Source organism: Sceloporus occidentalis, unplaced genomic scaffold, assembly GCF_023333645.1.
Source record: "Sceloporus occidentalis isolate IW3139 unplaced genomic scaffold, rSceOcc1.0.p SCAF_26, whole genome shotgun sequence".
Taxonomy (NCBI): Eukaryota; Metazoa; Chordata; class Lepidosauria; order Squamata; family Phrynosomatidae; genus Sceloporus; species Sceloporus occidentalis.
This window is the reverse complement of record NW_028317006.1, coordinates 11,412,292-11,434,849: the sequence shown is the minus strand read 5'-3', so window position 1 is coordinate 11,434,849 and position 22,558 is coordinate 11,412,292. Positions and strand designations below refer to the sequence as shown.

Here is a 22,558-nt window from a genome sequence, read left to right as displayed (position 1 = left end):
GCGGCTGTCAAACGCCCTTCAACAGTTTCCTAGCTTAAAAAAATTTCCACATTTTTTCGCTTCCATCTCTTTCTATGCGTTTTATCACCACTTTCACATTGCGTTACCCACCTTCCAGCTACGCAGCCCAGCCACCTTTTCACGGGAGCCGCCATGTTTGTTGTGTTATTGAAAGGCCCCCAAAACGTCACCGCAAAAGCTGCCCTGGTATTGCCTGTTTGGCGCGGTCAGCCGCAGAGGGGGCGGGGCCCGATGAAAGGCTGGGGGCTAGGGAAGCGCGCGTAGGGCAGCGCACTGCGCAGGCGGACTCTGGGGATGTTTAGACGGTTTTGAGACGTCTTAGTAAATGATTATCATGCCTCCCACGCTTCCCCTTTTCCTCCCCTGATGTCCCTGTGTTCTAGAAGCCGTATATTTGTTGGTTATCACAGTGTTCTACAGCCATAGCAAGTGTTGTTAATGTTTAGCAGGAAATGTGATTATAAATTAAATTGTGTAAATAAAATACTTTATTATGGCGTAGTTACCAAAATCACTATCAATTAATCATAAAGGTGGCTAAAAAGTTTTGACCAAATCGGCCCCTCCAACCACTTCTCTAAATGCCATAAAGCTGAAGTGTCTCTGGCCGTTCCGGAACGTCGGGGGAACCGGACCTTTACATTTTCACGGTGTTTCTTTTGCGAATGCACGGCAGGAGTCTGCAGAATTTACCCGTATGCATTAAGCCTCATCCCTTTATCCCCAGATATACTCTCCTCCCAGTCTGCTCCAGCGCTGGGCCAGTGAACACGCATATGTGGCAAGCGCTCCCACAATTTCAATGGAAACGCTTTCCTGGTGCTGATTGGCTGCTTGAAGCAGCCAATCAGTGATTAAAAATGTCAGACCACAGCGGAGGACAGCAGCAACTTCGCGGTCAGGTAACAAGTCTTTGTTCTTTTTCATTTTAACGTGCTTTCTTCTATAGGGTGTCGGGGGGCATTAAAAATGTCCCTTTAATAGATTGAGGGGTGATGCACAGGTAAAGATGTTTATGGGCGATCCCACCATTGCAGATGACCAGGAGACAGACCACAAAGTCACAGAGCACCGTGTAAGAGACAAGAGCGCAGGGCACGAGAATTCCAAAGATCCCCATTCTCAACGGCGGGCAGTTTTTAAATGAAACAATTACCTTTTATTATTCTTTCATTGATTTGAAAGCAGCTCAGTGTATATTGATATCAACTTAACAACAAACAGATGTGTCTTTTACTGTTTTTTGTCATAGTAACACCACGGAGGAGGTACGGACACATGGATTGTTTAAGGACATGTATGATCCAGGAGTTTGGCCGAGACCTCTGCGGTCTATATGCAGAGAGGCTGATAGTAAGCTCAATGTGGTCATTAGGTTAATGATGTAGCAGGGCACAGCCTCCCAGGAGCTCGTCTGAACACATACCAGCCATGTTGCATTTAGGTTCTTTTGATCATCACCAGGCATTTGTTTTGTTTTGAGTCACTAATAGAATTACATTTCCATATCAGCTTTCCTACAGAATAATTCTCCAGGGTTCAGGCTCCTATATGCATGCGTTTACAATCAAGGCTTTATCAAATGGTGCATGTATTGCAGTCTTGCATTTGCCTTGACTTAGTATGGTTATGAGTTTTAATAATAAATCATTGTATTGGTATTTCCGGCTGGTCTCTGTAATAATGCAGTTACCTAAACAAATGCCATTCACTGTTGCTTCATCCATTGGGGTGCAAAACAAACATTTATTTTACGCCTGAGTAAAATATTAATATGTTTCATGGTTAAAAATCAAACAAATTTCCCATTCAGATATTATCAACCAATAGTGGTTCTGGTCATCTGCAAACAGTCTACTCAGTACCATCAAATGAAAAGAAATGCCAACTTCTTCCTAACCTTAGTGCCGGAAGCTGTAATTTTAATGTCATTCCCTAATTTTTTAGGATGACCTGTGCAGATCATACGGGAGCCACATACTCTATATGGACAAAAGTATTGGGACACAACTCTTATTGAATTCAAGTGTTTTAATCAGACCAGCCGTATAAAATCGATCGCCGAGCCATTCAGTCTGCATTTTCAAACAAAAAATGCAATGGAAAAAAATAGGTTGTTCTGAAGAGCTCAGTGATTTCAAGTGCGGTACTGAGATAGGATGCCACCTTTGCAATAAATCAGTCCATGAAATTACATCCCTGCTGGATATTCCACGGTCAACTATAAGTGGTATCATTGGAAAGTGGAAGCAGCTAGGAACAAAACGGGAGACCACGTAAAGCCAGAGACCCTGAAAGAGTGTAATGGTCGGACGTCCCAATACTTTGTCCATATAATGTACCTGCCACTTATTATCCACATGTGTAGGTAGGTTGGTCACCTATACTGCCCATGTGCAATAACCAAAATCAGATCTGTTTTCCGATTGCCTCCTGTAATCATGTCATTCTGCCCTAATCATTTCTGTAATATGCTGTGTCTGCAATTCATTATGTAATGTGTGATGTCAACGTGCATCTGTCTGTCAACAGCACGCTAATGACTCCAATATGGCTGATTAACAGCAAGATAATGATTTCAATATGGCGTATGGTATTCTAGCCCATGCTTAAAGATAACGTGCTCAGATTCGAGATGTTTTTTTTTGTGCCAAATGAAAATGCCCCCCACAAATATCTTCCCCTACTGGGGTTAAACTTCTACATTATGGGGTTGCCCACGTACCAAAACACAAGAAAAAAAATTGAATACATTTTCTAAAATGCATTACAAAATAGATTAAGACCAAAAAGTAAGCCTGTGAAGGTAATTGCCCATTATCAGGCCTTAAAAAGTGGTCTATCCAATTTATAGCAAGTTGTTGGGTTAATATTCCAATTCCATGATGTCATTCTGCTTTAACAAAGAACCAACCCCAGTTACCTTGTCCAGCAAGAAGGGATGAAAACATGAACACGGCAGGCTGTGGAGAGTCCGCAGAATCCCTCTATGAGAACCACCAAATTTTAAATGGACCTCTCGGCTATTATATGTGTTTTCTATGATTTTACGATGGCATTTATTCACTAAAAATATTGCCGAGAGGAAAGTTTATTATGAAATTTGAAGAGGGTTGAGCTAAACTTAATATAATTTGGTGTGTACGATAACTACCACTGTATAGTTAAATCAGCGAGACTTCTCATTATACGGGGCCACTGAAGCGCTTCTTGCAGAAGGTTGATGACTTTGGACCTTTATAATGTATAGTGAAGTGATGAAGATGAAACATAACTCTCCTACAAACTCTTCCTTTAGTGAATAAACCCCCAAACCGATAAGCAGAGTTGAACTTGAGTTGACATTCCGCCCCAGCACATTTGGGATTGTAGACCGCTAGTTATTCACGTGAACCCAATAAATGCTCATTACATAGCTAAGCTGAGAGGACATTAAAATAAACAGACTTCCATTCAGATGGACTGAAAATTTATTTGGTTTTATCCACCAATTCATCTTTTTACGCTTTCAGGGATCCCGGAAGCAGAACACAGCTTGAGACGGCACTTCCAGGCGTGCACACGCGGTGACGCTCCCCGAATGATACAGAGCTCATTCCAACAGTTCGATTTCCAATAAATAACAGAATTTACATCGCAATAAGACCACATCCCCAGTGACTGAACTGAATGTCAGTGTAGTCCATTTTAAACACAGTGTGGTACGGAAGATTTTTTCTTCTCCCCTTTTCACTACAGAATTGAATGTGCAAAGCCTTTTTTAAATGAGAAATGATAGTCTTCAACCTGATCAGCGAAAACAGGTTTCTTACTCTAAGTTACATTAAGACAGAATCTCACATAAAATGCGTAGTTTTTTTTTCCACACACTCTTTTCATTATACATGCACAGAATTGTATATATATGGCAGAGGTAAAAATACAGGATTCACAACTAATTACAGGAAAGTAAAATGAGTTGCTAAAAAAGGCACCTTTCAAATGAAAGAAAAAAAAAAGTTGATTACAGTAAATTGTAGAGGTAGAAGAAATGAGAGAAGAGCCATAAAGGGGAACGCAAGGAGAGGAGAAAAGGAGCTTGCTAAAAGCAATGCACAAATATGTGTACAAGGTGTACAACGTTCATTTTAGATGAGTAAAGATATTTGCATAAAATCACAAGTAATTGATGATTATTTACTTGATGTCTATGCACTTCATTTTAATAAAAAATGAACAGAAATTCAGCCCGGTTGGGAAGTAATACACATGTATCCTCTTAGCATTTGCAAATCGGTATCTACAACACTGGTTGATAAATAAACCCCAGGTTGTGCATGTTGGCGATTCACATAAGCTGGCAAATGAAACCTTTTCGTGATCGTGTTGCTTTAATCGACGCAGATTTTCAGACCTATCCAGACACATCCATTAGAATGGATTTTTTTCTGGGCATCCTTAGTTATTTCTGAAAATACTGTCATGTATTGAATACGTCTATTAGATTTGTGCATTCACTTTTGTACGAATTTAACATTTTCATTCGTCAATTCATACAAATGTCTTAAAACGACATCAACAAAACAAACGAGAACGAAGTAGAGAGCTGTGGATTTTGTTGTTTTTGTTCACGCTCTCTGTCCATGTCTCTCTACCCTCTCAGCGTCTCCGCTTGTCCTGGCTCTCTGTCGTGTTATCCTGGCCTGGCGCACATCCTCTCCCCCCGATTGGAGAAATGTGGGAGAGGAGAGGCTGTCCCCGATTTGACCACCGAGTTTCCGCCATGCTGCGGAAGTATTACACCAGGCCATAATAACGCTGACAGATCTGCGGAGAGAGAGAATTGAAGCGCTTCTCTCTCTGTGGATCCGTCCGGCCTGGTGTAATACTTCCGCAACAGGGCGCATGGTGTGTGGAGAGGCTAAACCCTGTCGAAGAAGTACATGGAAGAGGCCAGATAATGCAGAGGAGAGCCAGAAGAAGAAGAAGAAGAAGCAGCAGAGAATAAGAAAAGGAGACGGAGAAGCAGAGACACAGAAATGGTTGTCGGAGAAGATAGGGAGATGTTGAGAGAGAGCAAATGTCCAAAAATGATTGGAGCAAAACTGAAACAAAAAGTTTGTCTGAATCATATTCTTTTGCACAAATCTAATGTCTATATATTTGGAAACCTTATCTAATACGTCAACCACAAAAAAACAACCAAAGTGGCCAGTGAGGATATAAAATTAGCATTTCAACAAATACCCTTCTCCGGCTTATGCTCAAAAGGATATATACCTTTCAGAGACACAGCGAATGGTAGCTTGCTTCCAAGCCCAAAATGTCATTTAGATTATATATTAAACATACTAACATCTTAATATCAATTGCTACTCACATTCCAGAACATTATTGCACTTCTCAGCTTTTACAATGTAATACTCTGTGACTTTGTTAGTTAGAATTCATTATTTAAAGTATACGTGAGGGGACAATGGTCTTCTTGCCAAGTGCTTTTTAATCATTTTGGAAGAACATTGTGAATAAAAAGAAAAAAATTAGAAAAATAAACAAGACTTAAAAGAATGAAACATACTAAAAGCTAGTGTAACAGGTCTAGGGGTTTTCAACATCCCAAGTTGCAGATGGAAATTCCAAAATACTTTGTCTTTGAAGCAGTTAAGGGGAAATAACTATTTTACGGAGCCACTTGTTACAAGCTGAAAAGATCCTAATACATTAAAGGTCACAAAAAGACCTTCGGAAACTGGAAGGGCTTTGTCTTTACTCGCTTTAGTACATCTAGGCCCTTTTACGGATTTGCTCACCAAAGACTCTCAACCCTAAACTAAAAAAAAAAGAAATCCATAAAACCAAACTTTTTAACCTGAAACAATATACATTATTTGTTTGCTTAATGTGTTTCTGCTTCCACACCAGGAGTGTGCCCATGAAAAGGTGTAGCGGGAAAGGCAAAGGCCAACAACTGTATAATGCTATAGGGCTGTTTGTTATAGCAGTGAATCGGAAGGGATCACTTCTGTTAGATAGCACAATATGATGTCACAAATTAAACAATAATGAGGTTAAAGACATAAAACGTCATTCCTAGTGTTTATTATTAAACAGGAAGCTGTCACTCCAGTGCCTGCATAGGATAGCTTTTATTCGACAGACTGTTTCTGTAAGTAATCCTTTATGGGACAGATTCTATCGGCTGCAGTCTTAAGTACAGCTCCATCTCTTAAGCTGGAGACAAACACATGGAACGCCCATAAAACAAGAGTTTTAATTTTGTATATATATAATATTTCTACGGCAATGAACAGGGAAGGTACTGAAACCTTCCATGTAAATTACCCTGGGTGGGAACGAAAGCTGGGGCATCTTCTGCAGGTGCTTATTAAATGCAGCCCAAAGCAGATCATTTCCCCCTATTTATTTTGTCTGCTAGATTTTGCAGGGAAAGGGGCCGCGCCAAATGGGTCTGAATTTCTGTAAGTCACAGGGGAGATAGGAACAGACCCAGCTACAGAGGCTTTTGCCACATGAGACACCACTTTGTAAGCAGCAATGGGCTGGGCATCCACATTTTGCGTATCTTGAGGGCTGTAGTGTCGGGAATACTTAGAGAGTGATTGGGGTCGAAAAGGCTTTGTGACTACAGTCCCAAACACAGTCTCCTGGGCAGCCTCATGTCCTTGGATCCTGTGATTCTCTAAGTTGAGCGGATCCTTTGAAGGATTAGGAAAGAAAGAGGACTCAGCTGTTCGGCTGGAATGTACATAGAGGTTTCCAGTGGTATATGAGGTCTTCATGGAAGGAGTTCCCACTCCCAGGTCTACATTTCGGAATGCAGGTGTACCTATTGTTGCTGCTTCAAGGCCTACAAGAGATGGAATGACATGGGGCGAAGCATTTGGTGTGGTTTCTTCCACACTTATTTTCCTAGAAAATGGGGCTCGGAGGAAAACATCAGGTTCCTCCTTGTGGTCCAGTACAGGAGTTGTTTTAGCCACAAAAGGAGCGTTGGTGAAAACATCAGAATCATTCAGTGATTCCTTGGAACATCTAAAGGGAGCAGTGGCAAATACATCTAGGCCCTGGGAAAACCCTTCTGCAGATGGCTGATCCACCCCCCCTTTTGGTACAGGGACTTGAGAACTTGAGGTTAGAATGACATTGGGATGGGGACTTGCAAACACAGCATCCTTGACTTTCTTTGATGCATCTTCTTCATCTGACTCCATCAACAGAGGCCTAGACCCACTGCAATCCAACAGGTCTGGCTCATGGTCAGTCCCCTCTCCTTCACTGCTATGGAAGGAACTGCAGCTAGACGGACGCTTTGAAGGAACATCAGTCTTTAACTCTAGAATCTGTGTGCCGTCAGACAGTGTGTATCCTCCAGAGCTGGCTACTTTAAGATGCACATCACTCCCAAGTGGAAACGTCTGAGAGTCTCTTTGAAGGCCTAAAAAATGTATAAGATAAAATGAGAATGTATATTCCCTCTGAAATCTAACAAAAACACAGATAAAGCAGGATTAAACGACATTCAACATGTCACAAAATATTAACAGTAATTGAAAGAATTAGGGCAAGAGTCCTTTGGGGGAAGCAATTTTCATTTACTTGGGTTCCTTTTCACTGTATATTCAAGAGTACTTTAATGACAGGTAATCTAAATGCTATGAGGTTTTTCCTAGCAAATAAATACATATTAAAAGTATTTTTATATGCATTCTTCCTTGATGAGGCTGCAAAGGGCACTGGGGTGCATACATATATATAGTCCAAAAGTTTGGGGTCACTTAGCTGTTTGGAAAACAAAGACATGTCTAGCTGTAGCAAATACAAAAGGGGTATCAATTAGCCCTTTAAACTTAAACTTGGATTAGCGAGCATTAAAATCAGCCACTTCCAGCTACAATAGTAATTTACGACATGAACAACGTCTGTACTGTACTGACCCATTTCATGGACAAAATTTGCTTTTCTTTCAAAAACAAGGACATTTCTGATACGTGTGTATGTATATTACACATGTATAACATGCTTCAATAGCATGGTAATCATACCCCCAGGTAGGGTCCAAAGTTAAAAAGTCTGTCATTTCTAAGACCCGCCATTCCTTTAATTAGTTTAATTGTCTCTGACCCTTTTTCTAGTTCCATGAAGTTTTTTTTTCCTCTTAGTGATCTGGTTCTCAGAATTGTACTGCATATTCAATGTGATGTCTATGTTGTCATCCCATGCACTCATTACCTTTTCATAATGGATAACAACTTGCTTGCTTTTGCAGCAGTTCTTAAGATTGCGCTGAAAAAATTCATTCAACTCATTAGCATTTTTTCCCCCTAAATTGCATAATGTTACATGTTTTGATGCTGGAGCACCTCTGAATGTTTACTACCTGCCACCTATTTTGGTTAAATCCCTATGCATGAAGGAAACATCCACTTCTGATACATTTATTATGTTTATTAAGCATTGTATACAGGGGTTAACACGTACATAGCAAAGATACACTTACACATACAGATACAAGAGGGGCTAAATAATCATTATTTAATCACTTTACAAAAACATTTGTTATCTGCAAACACTGAAATGTTGCATTCAGCGCTTGGTGTAGAGGTCTATAGCCCAGCACTATGTAATCTAGCTATTGAAAACAAAGAGTTAATGTGCTCTACTCCTAGCCAAGTGGCTACCTTATACTAGTTACACTACACAAGACACCATAAAATGAAGTATTAAAAAAAACACCCACAGAGAGTAGTTTGGCTCCACCTGAAACAGATATTTACGTCACACTTTATAGAAGAGACACACAAGTAACGTGGCTTACCTTGGGGGAAATATTAGCAGGCTAGAGGGATTAGGAAAGCGACATCAGAAAAGATGAGAAAAGGGTAGACAAGGCTAAGGTAGAATAAGAATTCCAATTTCTATTAACTCCCGACCCCAATGTTTTTTTTTTTTTTGTTTTTTTTTTAAGCAAGAACAGCTAGCAATGCAGAATACACAGGATAATATGACTTAGATGCTAGTTACCCAAAATACAATTAAAGGTTAGAGACAGCCATCAAGTGCTCAAAAAAAACCAAAAAACTGAGCCAGGTTATTTGCTATTTGAAATGTGAATTTTGTTACCTTTGCAATTAAGACAAGCCGATCGTGTGAAGGAGAAGAAAACAAAATGAACGTGTGGGCCTCACAGGGATCTTTAGAATCACAGAGAAGGATCAGCCCCTCGCCCACTTCATTGACAAAAAATGCACGGCCTGTTCTGTTAAAATGTTATGCGCTCAATTGTTCCCAATATTTTTTAATAAAAGGCTTTAGCCGCCGTCAATAACATCATCTTCCTCTTGGTGCAAGTTAGACGTGTGCAGGTGGACGAGCTTTATTTTTAGTAAATTTTGCCTCATTTGTGTATTAATAAGAATCTCTGAAAACAAGAAGGGGCCAACAAAACAAAAACTAACTAGAAACCTCTGAATATATGTTATCCATTCATTCATTATTTCCCCCCCCCCCATATCTAACCCTCTCCTTAACTTGGCCTAGATTTTCTGGGATGCCATCCAACAGTCCAACGAGTTATACTTCTCACTGCCAGATGCCCTAACTCTGTGCCAAAAAAACCAGTCTGAGTTGATTTGGCTCACCATGCAAAAGGCTAGTGCATATTCTGAAGAACAACATCTGGAAGTGGCCAAATAGCTTGTCCAACTCTCAAAAAGTCACGTGTCCAACTGTCCATTAGCCAAGAATGAGGCTGGTTTACCAGAGTTATGCACAGTGGTGCTTGGAGAATCTCAATAAAAATGATTTTGGTTACTGTGTACAATGTTATTCTACATTCCAGGTAAGGACTGAAAAAGAATGGCGTTATGGTTCGCCATAAAGATCAGCTTCATGGATAATACCAGGGAATCCCACCATTTTGCTGGCGATGGCATATTTAAAAGGGCAACCCCACCATACTTTATTCTTTGTGTGTAAGACTCTAAATTATTTGTGTTATCTCTTTCTGTGAGGTAAAATGTACACATCCCTGTCAATCCCTAATCCTAGCCCTAATTAAGGACAAATAATAACTTAAATTGATCTTTAGGGAGGACAATGAAGCCTTTTGTAGGTATTTTCCGTTATTTTGCTTGTTATACCAAGTAAATATTATTAACAAGTCACCAAGGAAGGTGTTACCTAGGTGTTACCTACCCTACGTGGAGCTGTTCTTGAATAAACTACTTGGGACACTCACAGTGCTTGTTATAAAATTCAAGCTTGCTTTGAATTCTTGAAAATCCCCAATTTTTGGTCCTCTTTGACCAGACCATATAAAGGGTTTTGTTTGGCTAGAATCTTGTAGCAAAACTCATACATTGCACAAATATTGTGTAATGAATTGACATTTAAGTGTAAACCTGCATCATTATACTCTCTGAAGTCTCATTGGGCTGTGCCATCCTGATAAAATAACCAAAAATGGGAAGTATTATGACCTTTCTATGCTACATAAAGTTTCACTGATGATGTCTCATCTTCTTTAGCATGTCTACTATATCTCATTTAGGAAAAATACTAAAAAGGACACCGTTTTGAACATTTTAGGGTCACTTAAGACCAAGGACCAGGAAAACTACATTTTTTGCCAAGTCTCCGGGAAAATTTCTCTTTAAATGCCTCCCCTATCTTCTCAGCTGACCACATCCATGTCTCCTTTCCTGCAAGCTGTGCTTCTTCTCATTTCTTGTTCTTCTGTTGCTTCTCCCGTGTTTTTTTTTCCAGCCAGGTTTCCAAGAGCACTTCTGCAAAAGGGAGGAGCCTCCAGACACACCTTCTTCCTGATTGGAGGAACAGGAAGAGGGTGTCCCTCTGGCTCCGCCCTTTAGTGGCAGTACACAGAAATGCAAGAATAATGCAGGCAGATTTGCAGAGACAGAGGTCCGGAAACGCTTTCCTTATTCCGCAATTGGATGTTTACATTTTAAATTGTGGGAATGGCGGAAAAGGGGCAAATATGGGATCCGCCCTGGGTGCCAAATACTCTAGGGCAGCCGGTAACGGCATCTACAACCATTGAGGGATCAGGGGGTGGTCAACAAAGCAATTCACTTCTCCTTTGAGATAGATGGAGTAGGGATAAAGAGGTAAGTCCCGAAACCTGGACTTCTTTATCGCCCTAATTTTCAGGAGGAGGCGGGGTGACACAACATTGCATTGTGTGATCCCACGGGAGTAGCGTGGTAGTAAGCTGGGCGAGCTGCATTAAAGACTGTTGAAGGTTGAAGCTTCACAAGGTAAGTTGCGTGTGTGTTTATGTGTGTCAGTGTGTGAACATGTGTCTGGGTATGTTTGTGTGTCTGGGCATGTTAGTGTGTGTGAATATGTTTCTTTTGGTATGTTAAGGTGAGTGCATGGTTATGTTAGTGTGTGTGTGTAGGGGATATTTCAGAGTGTGGACATGTCTTTGGGTATGTTAGTGTGTGCGCGCACGCGTGCATGTGGGTATTTTAGTGTATGTACGGTTTGAAAATAGTGTGCGCGTGTGTGACTGCCTTTGCGAGCGTGTGTGACTGCCTTTGCGAGCGTGTGTGACTGCCTTTGCGAGCGTGTGTGACTGCCTTTGCGAGCGTGTGTGACTGCCTTTGCGAGCGTGTGTGACTGCCTTTGCGAGCGTGTGTGACTGCCTTTGCGAGCGTGTGTGACTGCCTTTGCGAGCGTGTGTGACTGCCTTTGCGAGCGTGTGTGACTGCCTTTGCGAGCGTGTGTGACTGCCTTTGCATTATTGCCAAATGAACCCTGTATTAAAATGCATTATAAATCTAAAAAGCCATGTTTTCTCTCCTTGGAAAATAAGCGCGGCCCCACACACACATACATTGATGAAGTGGGCCGCAGCAATACATAGACGCCCCTGCACTAAGACAAATATCCAAGTAAGGTTTGAGGTCATCCAGCGTTTGGATAAATGGGTTGAATGTTCTCACCCTCCAACAATGTTTATAGGCAGTAGAATCCAATTTTATAAACCTATTAATTAATTCTAAAACAGACCAGCCATTAGTGGAGTGTAAAAGAATCTTGATGCCACTCCTCCCCCAATGCTAACCACAATAGCACAATCACAAAATCTCAAGAACAAAAAAAGTCAAGTCCCGACTTCGAAAGCCATTCTTTAAAATACTTTAATTCACAGAAATAGATCAGTTTCTACTATACAGCTGGGAGATTTTTGGGATTAAGATGTCATAGGTTTATTTCTCTTTTTAATCTCTATTTTTCAGAAACCTTGAAAGAAGAAGAATTGCAATAATTCTGTCCTGGAAGAGGCGCATGGACTAAAATAACAGAAATATATTTATATATTTATATATACACAAGTCAATGTTCTACCAATCACTTCACTAAATAGTTTTTCTACAGTTATGATGTTCTCAAGAGAACAATTTTTGATACAATAGAGACGAAAGCAAGGTAAGTGTGTTGGACACAGGTAGAAACCAGTTGTATAGAGGAGATTTCTCACACCTAGAAGACTGAGAAGATCTTATTTACAGACAGCAAAATCCATCACATTGAAGAGGGGTATTCATTAGACATACAAAGAAACACACCCCAACGATCTGTACACCCTGTGGGTTATGTGCACAATAAACATACACAATTTCGACTTTCTTACCAACATCTGCACAAAACAAGGAATATGCCGTTCTTTCGGAACACACACACTGATACAGATTTAAATACTTACTGAAAAAAGTATTAAACAGAAAAAGATAAGAGATTGGGGCACTTAACCCCCTGCAGGATTGAATGGTCAACTACGGGAAATGCTGAGCGACAAGAAGTGTGACATACAGTACGCTGCTGCGATGTTATTAGATGCACTTTGTGATGAAAACATTTAAAACAAAACTAAATACTGATCGTGAAATATTACATTATTTTACATAGTACAAAGATGAGAGAGAGAGAGAGAGAGAGATGAGAAAGTTGAGATAGAGAGATGAAAGCGAAAGAAAGCAAGCGAGAGATGAGCGAGAGATGAGCGAGAGATGAGCGAGAGATGAGCGAGAGATGAGCGAGAGGGAGAATGATTTGTCTTATGAGTTGTTTAAAATAAAAAATAGTTTATTATTGTGGTCCAATCTTCTCATATTACATTATGTTTCAATCTACTGTTTCAAGATGCACGATTTATATGCTGTAGTCTAGAGCCTCTTCGTTGGTTTCAGTATTAAATGTGATGAGAAAAAAAATACAAACAAACAAACAAACAAACGGAGGACGACAGAGCACATGCAGGTATGCTAATTTTTGGCAATGTTCATTCTCCTTCAAATATCTTCTCTACTCAGTACACTTTCAACAAATAAAAAAAGACAAAATGTGAGGTACAAAACCAGGTAGCATTGTTTCCAAAACCCAGGAAGGAAGAACTGTGATAACACCACATAATTTCACAGACGTGCTACATTTCTATACAACATATCTATGTCTTGGGTACTGGGCTGCCCTTCCATTTGCATGCACACACCACACAATCCTGACTCATCGAGCTATACATCTACTTATATTTCTAATCTCGTCTCTTAGGTCGTGTCATACATTCATAAGAATCAGCCAACCAACCTTCACATGAACCTTAATCTTCCGTGGCCAACACTACCATGAACCACAAAATACAAAAAAATTCAGCCCCTTTTGGTAACAACCAGTATAGTTTTGATAAAATCGTTTTGGAAATGCGGAGGAAATACCAAAAGACAAAAACAAGAAGAGGGTCACCTGCCTAGTAACATCGCAGACACACTTAGGCTTTTTGGGTGCTACATGACAAATATAAAAAGCTCTTCAAGGTATAAAAATCTACATTTGATAAAGGGATTTTAGACTGCTCTCTACCTAATAAATGTCTTGGGGTTTTTTTTTGTTTTTGTTTTTTTTTTTTACAATATTTGCTTCTTTTTTGGGCCACCGGGTCATTCCGAACCATGACACCAATATGATAACCGGGCACATGATTATGGTATTGCAGAAATCTGCATTAATTTACTCATCAATACCAGTTTTCATCTTTTATTTCAAAAATTTGTGTCGATCTTGTGGGATGAGAAGGTACCCTATGCTGTACCTTCTTCACCGAGAAGCAACGTATTTTCCAAGGAAATAGATTTGATCATACATATATCAAACGGCACATGAAGCCTTTGCTGGGAAAAGTTAACTACTTCTAAACCTTGTTTTGTAAATGCATTATCTAGTTTATATTGTTCTGTAAGAATAGCCTATCGATGATCAGTGAATTCTGTGAATTACATGCCGACCATAGGATGTTAACAGAGATGAAGTAGATTGCAATTACCTCTCCCCCACCCTCAACCGTGTGCTAATAATGCATAGTCCAACAACCAGAACGTCTCTATCCCTTAAGACGGAAGCAGGTTGTACAAGATGAGAAAGGCGGTCAAAGATATCTATTCAGAGTCAGCCAGAGGCTCCTTAATAGATCCACGCTATAGCAGTGCGCACAGAAGGATCAAAAATAAAAAATAAATAGATGTACATATATATATTGGTCTATAAACATATATATATATATATGCAGGGATACTCTTCTGTAGAGGGGGAGGACTTTCCTAGCATAGGTGCAGTTTACAAGTCTATGAGCTGATCCACCAGAAGAAGAGACCTGGTCATGTTTGGTAGGCTGGACTCAGAATTTCCACTGTTGTTATTAGAGTGAGAACCTGGAAAGTGGGGGAGAGACAGCAGTTCAGTATGCTGGTGAGAACGGAGACAAGGCGATAAAGCAGAGAGTGCAACAAATACAGAAGAAGGGGTGCAGTGGAACAGAAGAAGGGGAGCAATCAAAGTGGTAGTACAACAGCAGAATTAATAATATCCATAGGTTAATACAGCCAAACACAGAAAGCTACCACTAAAGCCCTTAAAACACAAGGTATCATTATTTACATAATTTCTGTACATTTAATGTACTTTTTTTTTTTTTTTTTTTTTTAAACACCATAGACCTTCTAGATGTCCAACTGGCAGAATCGGCTTATAAGTGAGCAGTGACTCCCTGCCACAAGCTCTCTCTTACTCCTGCAATACACTAGATCATTTTAGATGTTTGAAATGTATTCAGAAGCAAATTTTGCTCATCAAATTGTAGAATCATTTAAAGAAAAACTATAACATAATTAAAGATATGGATACAGCCAGTTCTGCTAAGGCTGGGAAACCATAACAGAGCATTTCTTTTTTTTTTTACTTTTTTTGTAAGTGAATTTAAAATTATAAAAGGGTTTATTTTGCTTAATTCTCTTGTATAGCATTGTTTTTGGGGCTTGTTAAATATGGGTACCATACTAGAAAAAAACCCAGGAATAGAATAACCTCTACGGTCACCAATCCCATCTCACTTCCCTCTTCTAGCTTACCTTGGGAGTTTTTGGATACCCGAACTGGAATAGGATCAAATTCATCATCAGCCCTTTTTTCAGTATCTTCTGGAATATCAAAGCCCGTTAAGAGGTTAGTATCGTCTGCAGCGTGCGGAGCAAAAGAGAAAGAGAGAGAAGCGGCAAGCTCAGAAAGCAGAAGAGAGAGAGGCTTGATAGAATGTCCACATACAAGCCAAGCAAAGCAGAGGAGGAATGAACGTTATTCCAAGGGCAACCCAACGACCATTTTTCTTGTACAAACAGTTTAAACCAGAGAATACCGATATGAAGAAGCAGAGAGATTCTCCCTCTTGGGTGCTTCATGTGAAACCTTTATGGTTTAATGATTATTACAAGAAATGTATTCTGCCGGGTTGCCCTGAGAATCTGCTGTATTTCTCACAAAGTGTTTGGTTTGAGTGATGAGGAGAACCCCGTAGAGCAGGGGTAGGCACTTTGAGACTCTCCAGGACACAATGAATTACAAAAACCTAAAGCCAGTGGCAGGAGAGTTTTACTTGTAGTCTGTAAGTGACTGGAGGGACTCATACCGTCTACCCATTAGGGAGAATAGAATAGGGAAACCAGTGTGTGATGGATAGACATGGGAAGGATATGTTCAAAAACCTGAAATCAAAAGCTGCCACTCCCTAAAGTATGTGCCTCAAAATCATTCTGATTTTAGCAAGTGTTTCTTCCCCAGACGTATACACCTCCCAACCTTTACATGGGGAAGCTCTGGGGTACTCATCTACATTAACGTTTTACTGTGTCCAGGTGAGGAAAGATACTGGAGGGACAAACTGAGGGGGGGGGGGTTTTCCAAACCAAGACTATCTGACTGCTCTTGGGACACTTTTTAGGAACTGTATGCTATGGCTACACAAAAGAGCTACATCTACAATTCATGAATTGTTTCCCCCTTTACCATCCAGGCTCATCATTACAAAAAGTGTCCAGCTCATAAACCTTCAAGGCATAATCTCCCAAAAAATAAATTACCATTTACAGACTAAAAAAAGTATATCAAATTCTGGGCTTCATACCCATGAGTAAAATATTTAATTCAAATAATTTGTTAGATAAGATTGGTTCCCTAATCTCAAGCAATTAGACAATAAAAATACAAATTACACACACACACACACTTATACAAACAAAATAATACAGTCAGTGTTTGGATGGTCTCCTATCCTTAGGAGCTGAATACAAGCCACATGTTCCTTTTCTAGAACTTGTTTGGTTAACTGAAGCTGGTAACCTTTGTAGATCAACCTATGAATTCATCATCCATATCCAATACTACATGTTATAAAAGCAAAGTATGTTGTGTAATGTAACTTTTCATTAGTACTCGTAGGAATAACATGAACTACAACTCTGTGCCCGAGTATAGATCGACTAGTTGGCACAAATCCAAAGCAGATTTTGTAGGCAACGTATCCACAGAGGATGAATTACACAATATACACACACAATATACACCCACACACAAATACATACATATGCAACACTGTGTGCGAAAGTCTTAAGCCACCCTGCCCATTGGGCAAGCCAGGCATTGCCTACTGGGCCTGTGCCCAATTGTGCCTCACATGTACCTTTATTGTGTGTGCGACAGATTCTGTTGGCCTTTTTGTTTCCCTATCTAGGTAACACCTCACAGATGCATTTGATGCTCTGAGGTGGTCATCAAACAGATCCCCTATACCAAAAAATACTACACTAGACCATGAAAAAAGCCACCACTGCATTTCATATAAAGGCAGCAATCAGACATAAATCTTGCCAACTGTTCTTCTAATATGATAAGATTTTTGTGAACCAAGGCATTCATTTTGGACTCATCACTTCATAAGACTTTCTGCTACTCGTTATCTCTCCACGTTTTATGTTCTGGAATCTCACCTGTTACTGGCAGGACTATCACAGCAACAAGAACATTACAAGCTGGTGCCACGCGACAGGGAAGCACTTTATTGGATTTCCCTCAAGCTAGTAAGCTTCCCTATTTTAATTAAAGGTTTTCCTTTTATTGGATGAGATTTACAGCTTTACAATACAGAGAGACCAACCAAATTAGCGGTTTCACCAGAAGTGTATTTCCTAAAAAAAAAAAAAAAAAAAAGGGGAGGACCCACTGATCAGTTTATTCCTAAAGATCAGCTTTGCAAGCAACATTTTAAGGGGGTGTGACTGGGGGTGTGGCCAGAGGGCGTGTTATTTAGCAACCTATGACATGGTATTTAGGGGACCAATTTCTTTTATAAACACAATCTGCTGTTTCTATACATTTTAGGGCTGTAGTGTACGCTGTGATACATTCACACCCAGCAAGCATTCTTGAGTGACTGCGCCTCCTACAGGGCGACTCTTTGGAGTTACGATTAGTTGACGAGGAATAAAAAAAAATTGAAAAAAATTAAAAAACTGCTCGTTTAAAGCTTGATAGAACTTGCCCTACCATTTCAACTAAATCAAAGGATTTAAAAATAAAAACAAAATATTTAAACAAAGTATTTGTTTCTCAAAAAATACTGCTAAGTCAAGCACACAATGCAAACAGTTTTTTACTTGTTATCGAACTACGAATAACTTACGCTGAACCAGGGTATGGCCAACCAAGAATCACCGGAAGTGTATTTTGGCAATACAACGGCATGGATATCCCCCATGTTTACTGGACTCAAAGCTGGCCAGTCTGCACATGTTTTGTACTTAGACTTGTATCAGGTAGGTCCTGTGTAAAGCCTTGCATGTCCATTTATGCAGGACCTCCACAAAGAGACAAATGGACAGATGGATGGAATGAGCATGAAACAGTTTGGGTAAGTCTTGCTTATGCCATGACTTATCCTCTCGTTACCTGCAGATGCTGGAGCAGAGAGCGTTACAGGTGCAAATTCATCGAGAAGGTCGGCTGTAGGGTTAGAGAGAAGGGAGTAGTCGAGGAGGGAATCTTCTCCAGTAAGTGAATCTGGAGAAGCGATGAATCCCAATGCGCAGCATTAAGAAGATGGCAAAGTGTTAGTATACATGAGCACTACGTGATAAATATTACAACAAAATTGATATTGCCATATTGGTGCCAGAGAAAGTAGAGACTTTACGGCCTCATATGTTCAAAGCTTATGTGAGACTAAAGGTTATCCAACCTTCTACACTCTAAACAGCATCAAATACCACCAAGTACCTACACAAGGTTAATGCAGTTGACGACAGAAAAGCCAAATCATCTCAACAGCAGGGCTGCCACCAAGTGGTACTACATGGAGCGATCATTACTGGGGTACACGCATCATTCTGGAACGAGTAAACGAGCAAACGAGCCTCGCTCGTTTGTAGTACAGGGTTTACTACATTATATTGAATACTTTTCTCTGTATAACAGGTCTAAAGCACAAATGACATGCCCGTTTCATACCGTTTATAACAAAGGTCATCCTTTCTGTATAAGGCTATTCGTGAGCCCAAAGAGAGGAGAGCAGCTAAATCCAGAAATACCTCCAGGGTAGTACTATCATCTTCTTTATTCTAAATTGATTGGGGTTTGGCAGGTACTTCTTTAAGCTTCTGAACAGAGAGCCAGAAATAATTACAAAGTTTTCTTAAAAGCTGCATAACCCTTGGTGTAGTAAAGGCCCAAGGGAACACAAAAGGGGTACGGCCAGATTAATATTCCTATGGTAAAAGTACACAACTAGGTCTCCCCCCACATTTATACTTCGTTCAAAATTTTGAGGACAATGTTGAGGAAGGCATTCACTTAACCAGGGGACAGCTCGACAGCTGTTAATTCATTAAGTTGGATGCAAGCGTAGGAATGGTAGAGAGACGTGTGCCTGGAGTATTGGGCACTGGACTTTATATAATGCAGACTTTTAATTCTGTCCACCAACCTGTGCGGTTCGAAGCAATGGAGTCTGCCTGGGATGACAGACGCTGGGGCATTGGAGGCTCAAGCCCCGGAATCAGGCTCTCAACAGCTACCTCTGACTTGCCTTGGTGGATCCAGCAAGCAGAGAACACAAAATAGAAAAGGAAGGAGAGTAAAGAAAGAAAACAATGAGAACTCCACAGCTCTTGGAATACTTATTAATTAGCCCAATCTTATACCAAGGACATATCGTAATTTTGGGCTGATCTTAGAGCAGGTGTTTTATTTATATATCGGACAAATTTGGTTTGAATCTAGGAGCCAGCCAAAAAGTTAAGAACCAGCTTTTTTTCCTTCCGCACACATACAATTTACAGACACGGGCTTACATCTTATGCTCACAAACACTAACACCTGCTAATATTCTACGCTCATGTACACACATACTAACACCACACACAATGTAACACCATATGCTGACATACACTCATACTAAAGCCATACTGTAACAAACAACACCATACACGCCAATACCACGCTCCTGCACACACTAGCTAGCGCTATACATATATAGAAATACACGCTCTAACACTACGGAAACAAACACACTACAATATAGTAGACATACAGACTCCAGCACTATACATATGCACACTGACACACACACACTGACTCCAGCACTATACATATACACACTGACACACACACTGACTCCAGCACTATACATATACACACTGACACACACACACTGACTCCACTACCATACATATACACACTGACACACACACTGACTCCAGCACTATACATATACACACTGACACATACACACACACTGACTCCACTACCATACATATACACACTGACACACACACACTGACTCCAGCACCATACATATACACACTGACACACACACTGACTACAGCATTATACATATACACACTGACACACACACACACTCTGACTCCAGCACTATACATATACACACAGGCTAACAGCAATATATATAATATAATTACACACTCTTCACACAATAGGCATATGCACACTGAATTTGGCACTACAATACAGTAGATGTACCGAGTATAAATATACACACTCAGACTATACTATAAATCAGGGCTCGACAAATCCCAGGTGCCAGGTCGCCATGGCGACTGAAAATTTTGTCCTGGCGCCTAGGTGTTTGTGAGCCAAACCGGTGGCCGAAACACATCGGCAAAATGCCCCCCCCAAAAAAATAATGCATTACTGCTCCGTTCCCCCTCCCAGTGGGCGAGACAAGAGAAGTTTGTGCAGAGAGACAGTGAGAGAATCAGCACGGCCCCTATGGAAGCCTGCGTGTGGGAGATCTGCAGTGCAGGTAAGGGGGTGAAGGAGGGTGTATGAATGAGTGTGTGTGATAGCATGGTTGTGTAAGTGGGGGGAGGTCCATGGCACATGGTGGTCTAAGTGATGTGCAGCATCAGTACACAGGGGGGAGGGGCAGCAAGCCAGGTTTCAACATGTACTCCTATCATGCCAAGTCAGCCATTACATGCTGGAACCTGGGTATGTCTGGGCAGGACTGTGATTGGTGTTAACAATCAATAACTTGAGATTGGGTGCTGGGGCAAAAACTTTTTTAGCTGGCTCCTAGATTTAAAACAAATTTGTCAAGCCCTGCTATACATATACACATTGACTCTGGCACTATAGTATACACACACTCACATACACTACTCCCTCCCCCCTCCTCACATCTGCTACTGGACGCTGCCTAACTTCTGCTATTGTGAATCCGGCAGGCATGCTTCCTTGTGGGGGGCACAGTGAGGAGACCCAGCAGGGTGATGTAACGTGCATTACATGACCCCAATATCTGATATATAAGAACCAGCACCCGCTACGAAAGTCCCCACAGGAAAACATATAGTGCCGGATTCATCAAGCCCTGACATATATATATATATCTATATATATATATATATATATATATATATATATACACACACACACACGTGTTTATAATATTATACATATATACATACAAATATACACACAAACACATGTAAAGGCCTTCAGAGGCAATGGACAAAAGTGTCCCGTTAAATTATTTTTGTTGCACAGGCGCAGGATACATATAGGGAAGGCAGAAGAAAAAAAAAAGAAGTTCTGTTATTTCCAAGATTACTTGTGCATCACCACAACACTGTAAAGGAGGCAAGGTTATAAGAATAGTACCTTCATATCATATCAGCACAAACAGACCAAGAACTGTATGAAGATCTAAAGATAGAGCTGTAACTAAGCTTATAACCTCCTGCTAATGGTGGAAAAAGTCATAAGTTACTCTTCCGTAAGTCCTGGAAATAATCATTTTCAAGTGTTTCTTTTGAACACATGAAGGCATTATTTATAAGTAACACACTTTGACCACAAAGCGATTACCATTCAAAGCGTCAGAGGTGCTGCCAAAAGGGTCTGCCAGCTGCACAAGATGGGGGAGCAGAAGTTGGGGCTCCGGAGATTTGAGACCCTCAATCAATTTCTCTGGGTTAAGCAGAAGGAAAAGAAAAGATGTGGGGGGGGGGGGAAATAAAAGAAACGTTCAATGAGGATCCAAAGCGTAGGGCAGAGAGTAGACAGCATGCACATTGTCAAATTAGCATCCATACCGTGATTCCATCATTATTCCTGGGAAGGGTTTGGTCTTTTAGCAGAAAGACGCTTCTAATGCCGCATTTAGTTACAAACGTGTTAAATTCACACCTTTAACAGATCCCAAATTTTCACGGAGATCAAGAGCCCCTACAGACACTCTTGGACAAAGTGAGACCATGCAACTTTGGCCCTCAGGATGAGAGAGGTTTATTCATTAAGTCAGAGCTTCGGAGGAAAGTTAGAGTCTGAATTCACCGACTTCACTATGCATTACGGAAGCCACGTTTACATTAATTTCCCTGCTAGAAGGACTGAGATCAGCAATATACCCTGTAGTCACTACACTAACTGAAATATACATGAGGAAGGGGCAGCTAACCCCTTCTTCTAGCAGAAGCTTGGCAGGGCTGGCCCTTCATCATAATGCATGATAAAGACAGTGAGCTGAAACAGCAACTCTCCTGCAAACGTCTGCTTTAGTGAATTAACTCGTAGATATTCCTATCACACATAGCGGCTAGGGATAGTACAGTCACATGCAGAAGGATAAGCCTGACCAAGCAAAAGGCATGTCAAAGACTTCGATAGAATG

General features: G+C 40.6%; 2 protein-coding genes across 2 annotated transcripts in view; both read right to left on the bottom strand.

The window, feature by feature from the left end:
• Positions 1-6,416: 6,416 nt before the first annotated feature.
• LOC149300164 (AP2-associated protein kinase 1-like) overlaps positions 6,417-22,558 on the bottom strand; it is a 40,905-nt gene continuing 24,763 nt past the window's right edge. Inside the window, exon 16 of the mRNA XM_089485579.1 lies at positions 6,417-7,456. Coding sequence (XP_089341705.1) covers positions 6,417-7,456 — 1,040 coding nt within the window. The remainder of the gene's footprint in view (positions 7,457-22,558) is intronic.
• On the bottom strand, positions 14,656-22,237 carry LOC149300165 (AP2-associated protein kinase 1-like). Its single transcript, XM_089485467.1, has 5 exons — positions 22,222-22,237; positions 21,754-21,855; positions 19,349-19,450; positions 15,447-15,551; positions 14,656-14,750 (listed from the first exon to the last, which is right to left on the bottom strand). The coding sequence occupies exons 1-5, from the start codon at positions 22,235-22,237 to the stop codon at positions 14,656-14,658; spliced, it is 420 nt and encodes a 139-aa protein (XP_089341593.1).

Bases quoted from the DNA above. Each gene is read 5' to 3' on its own strand.
- LOC149300165 (XM_089485467.1), bottom strand. The intron at 19,451-21,753 runs GTAATCGCTTTG...GGATCCACCAAG, and splicing joins CACCTCTGACGCTTTGAATG to GCAAGTCAGAGGTAGCTGTT. The intron at 15,552-19,348 runs GTTGGTGGACAG...CGCACGCTGCAG, and splicing joins CATTGCTTCGAACCGCACAG to ACGATACTAACCTCTTAACG.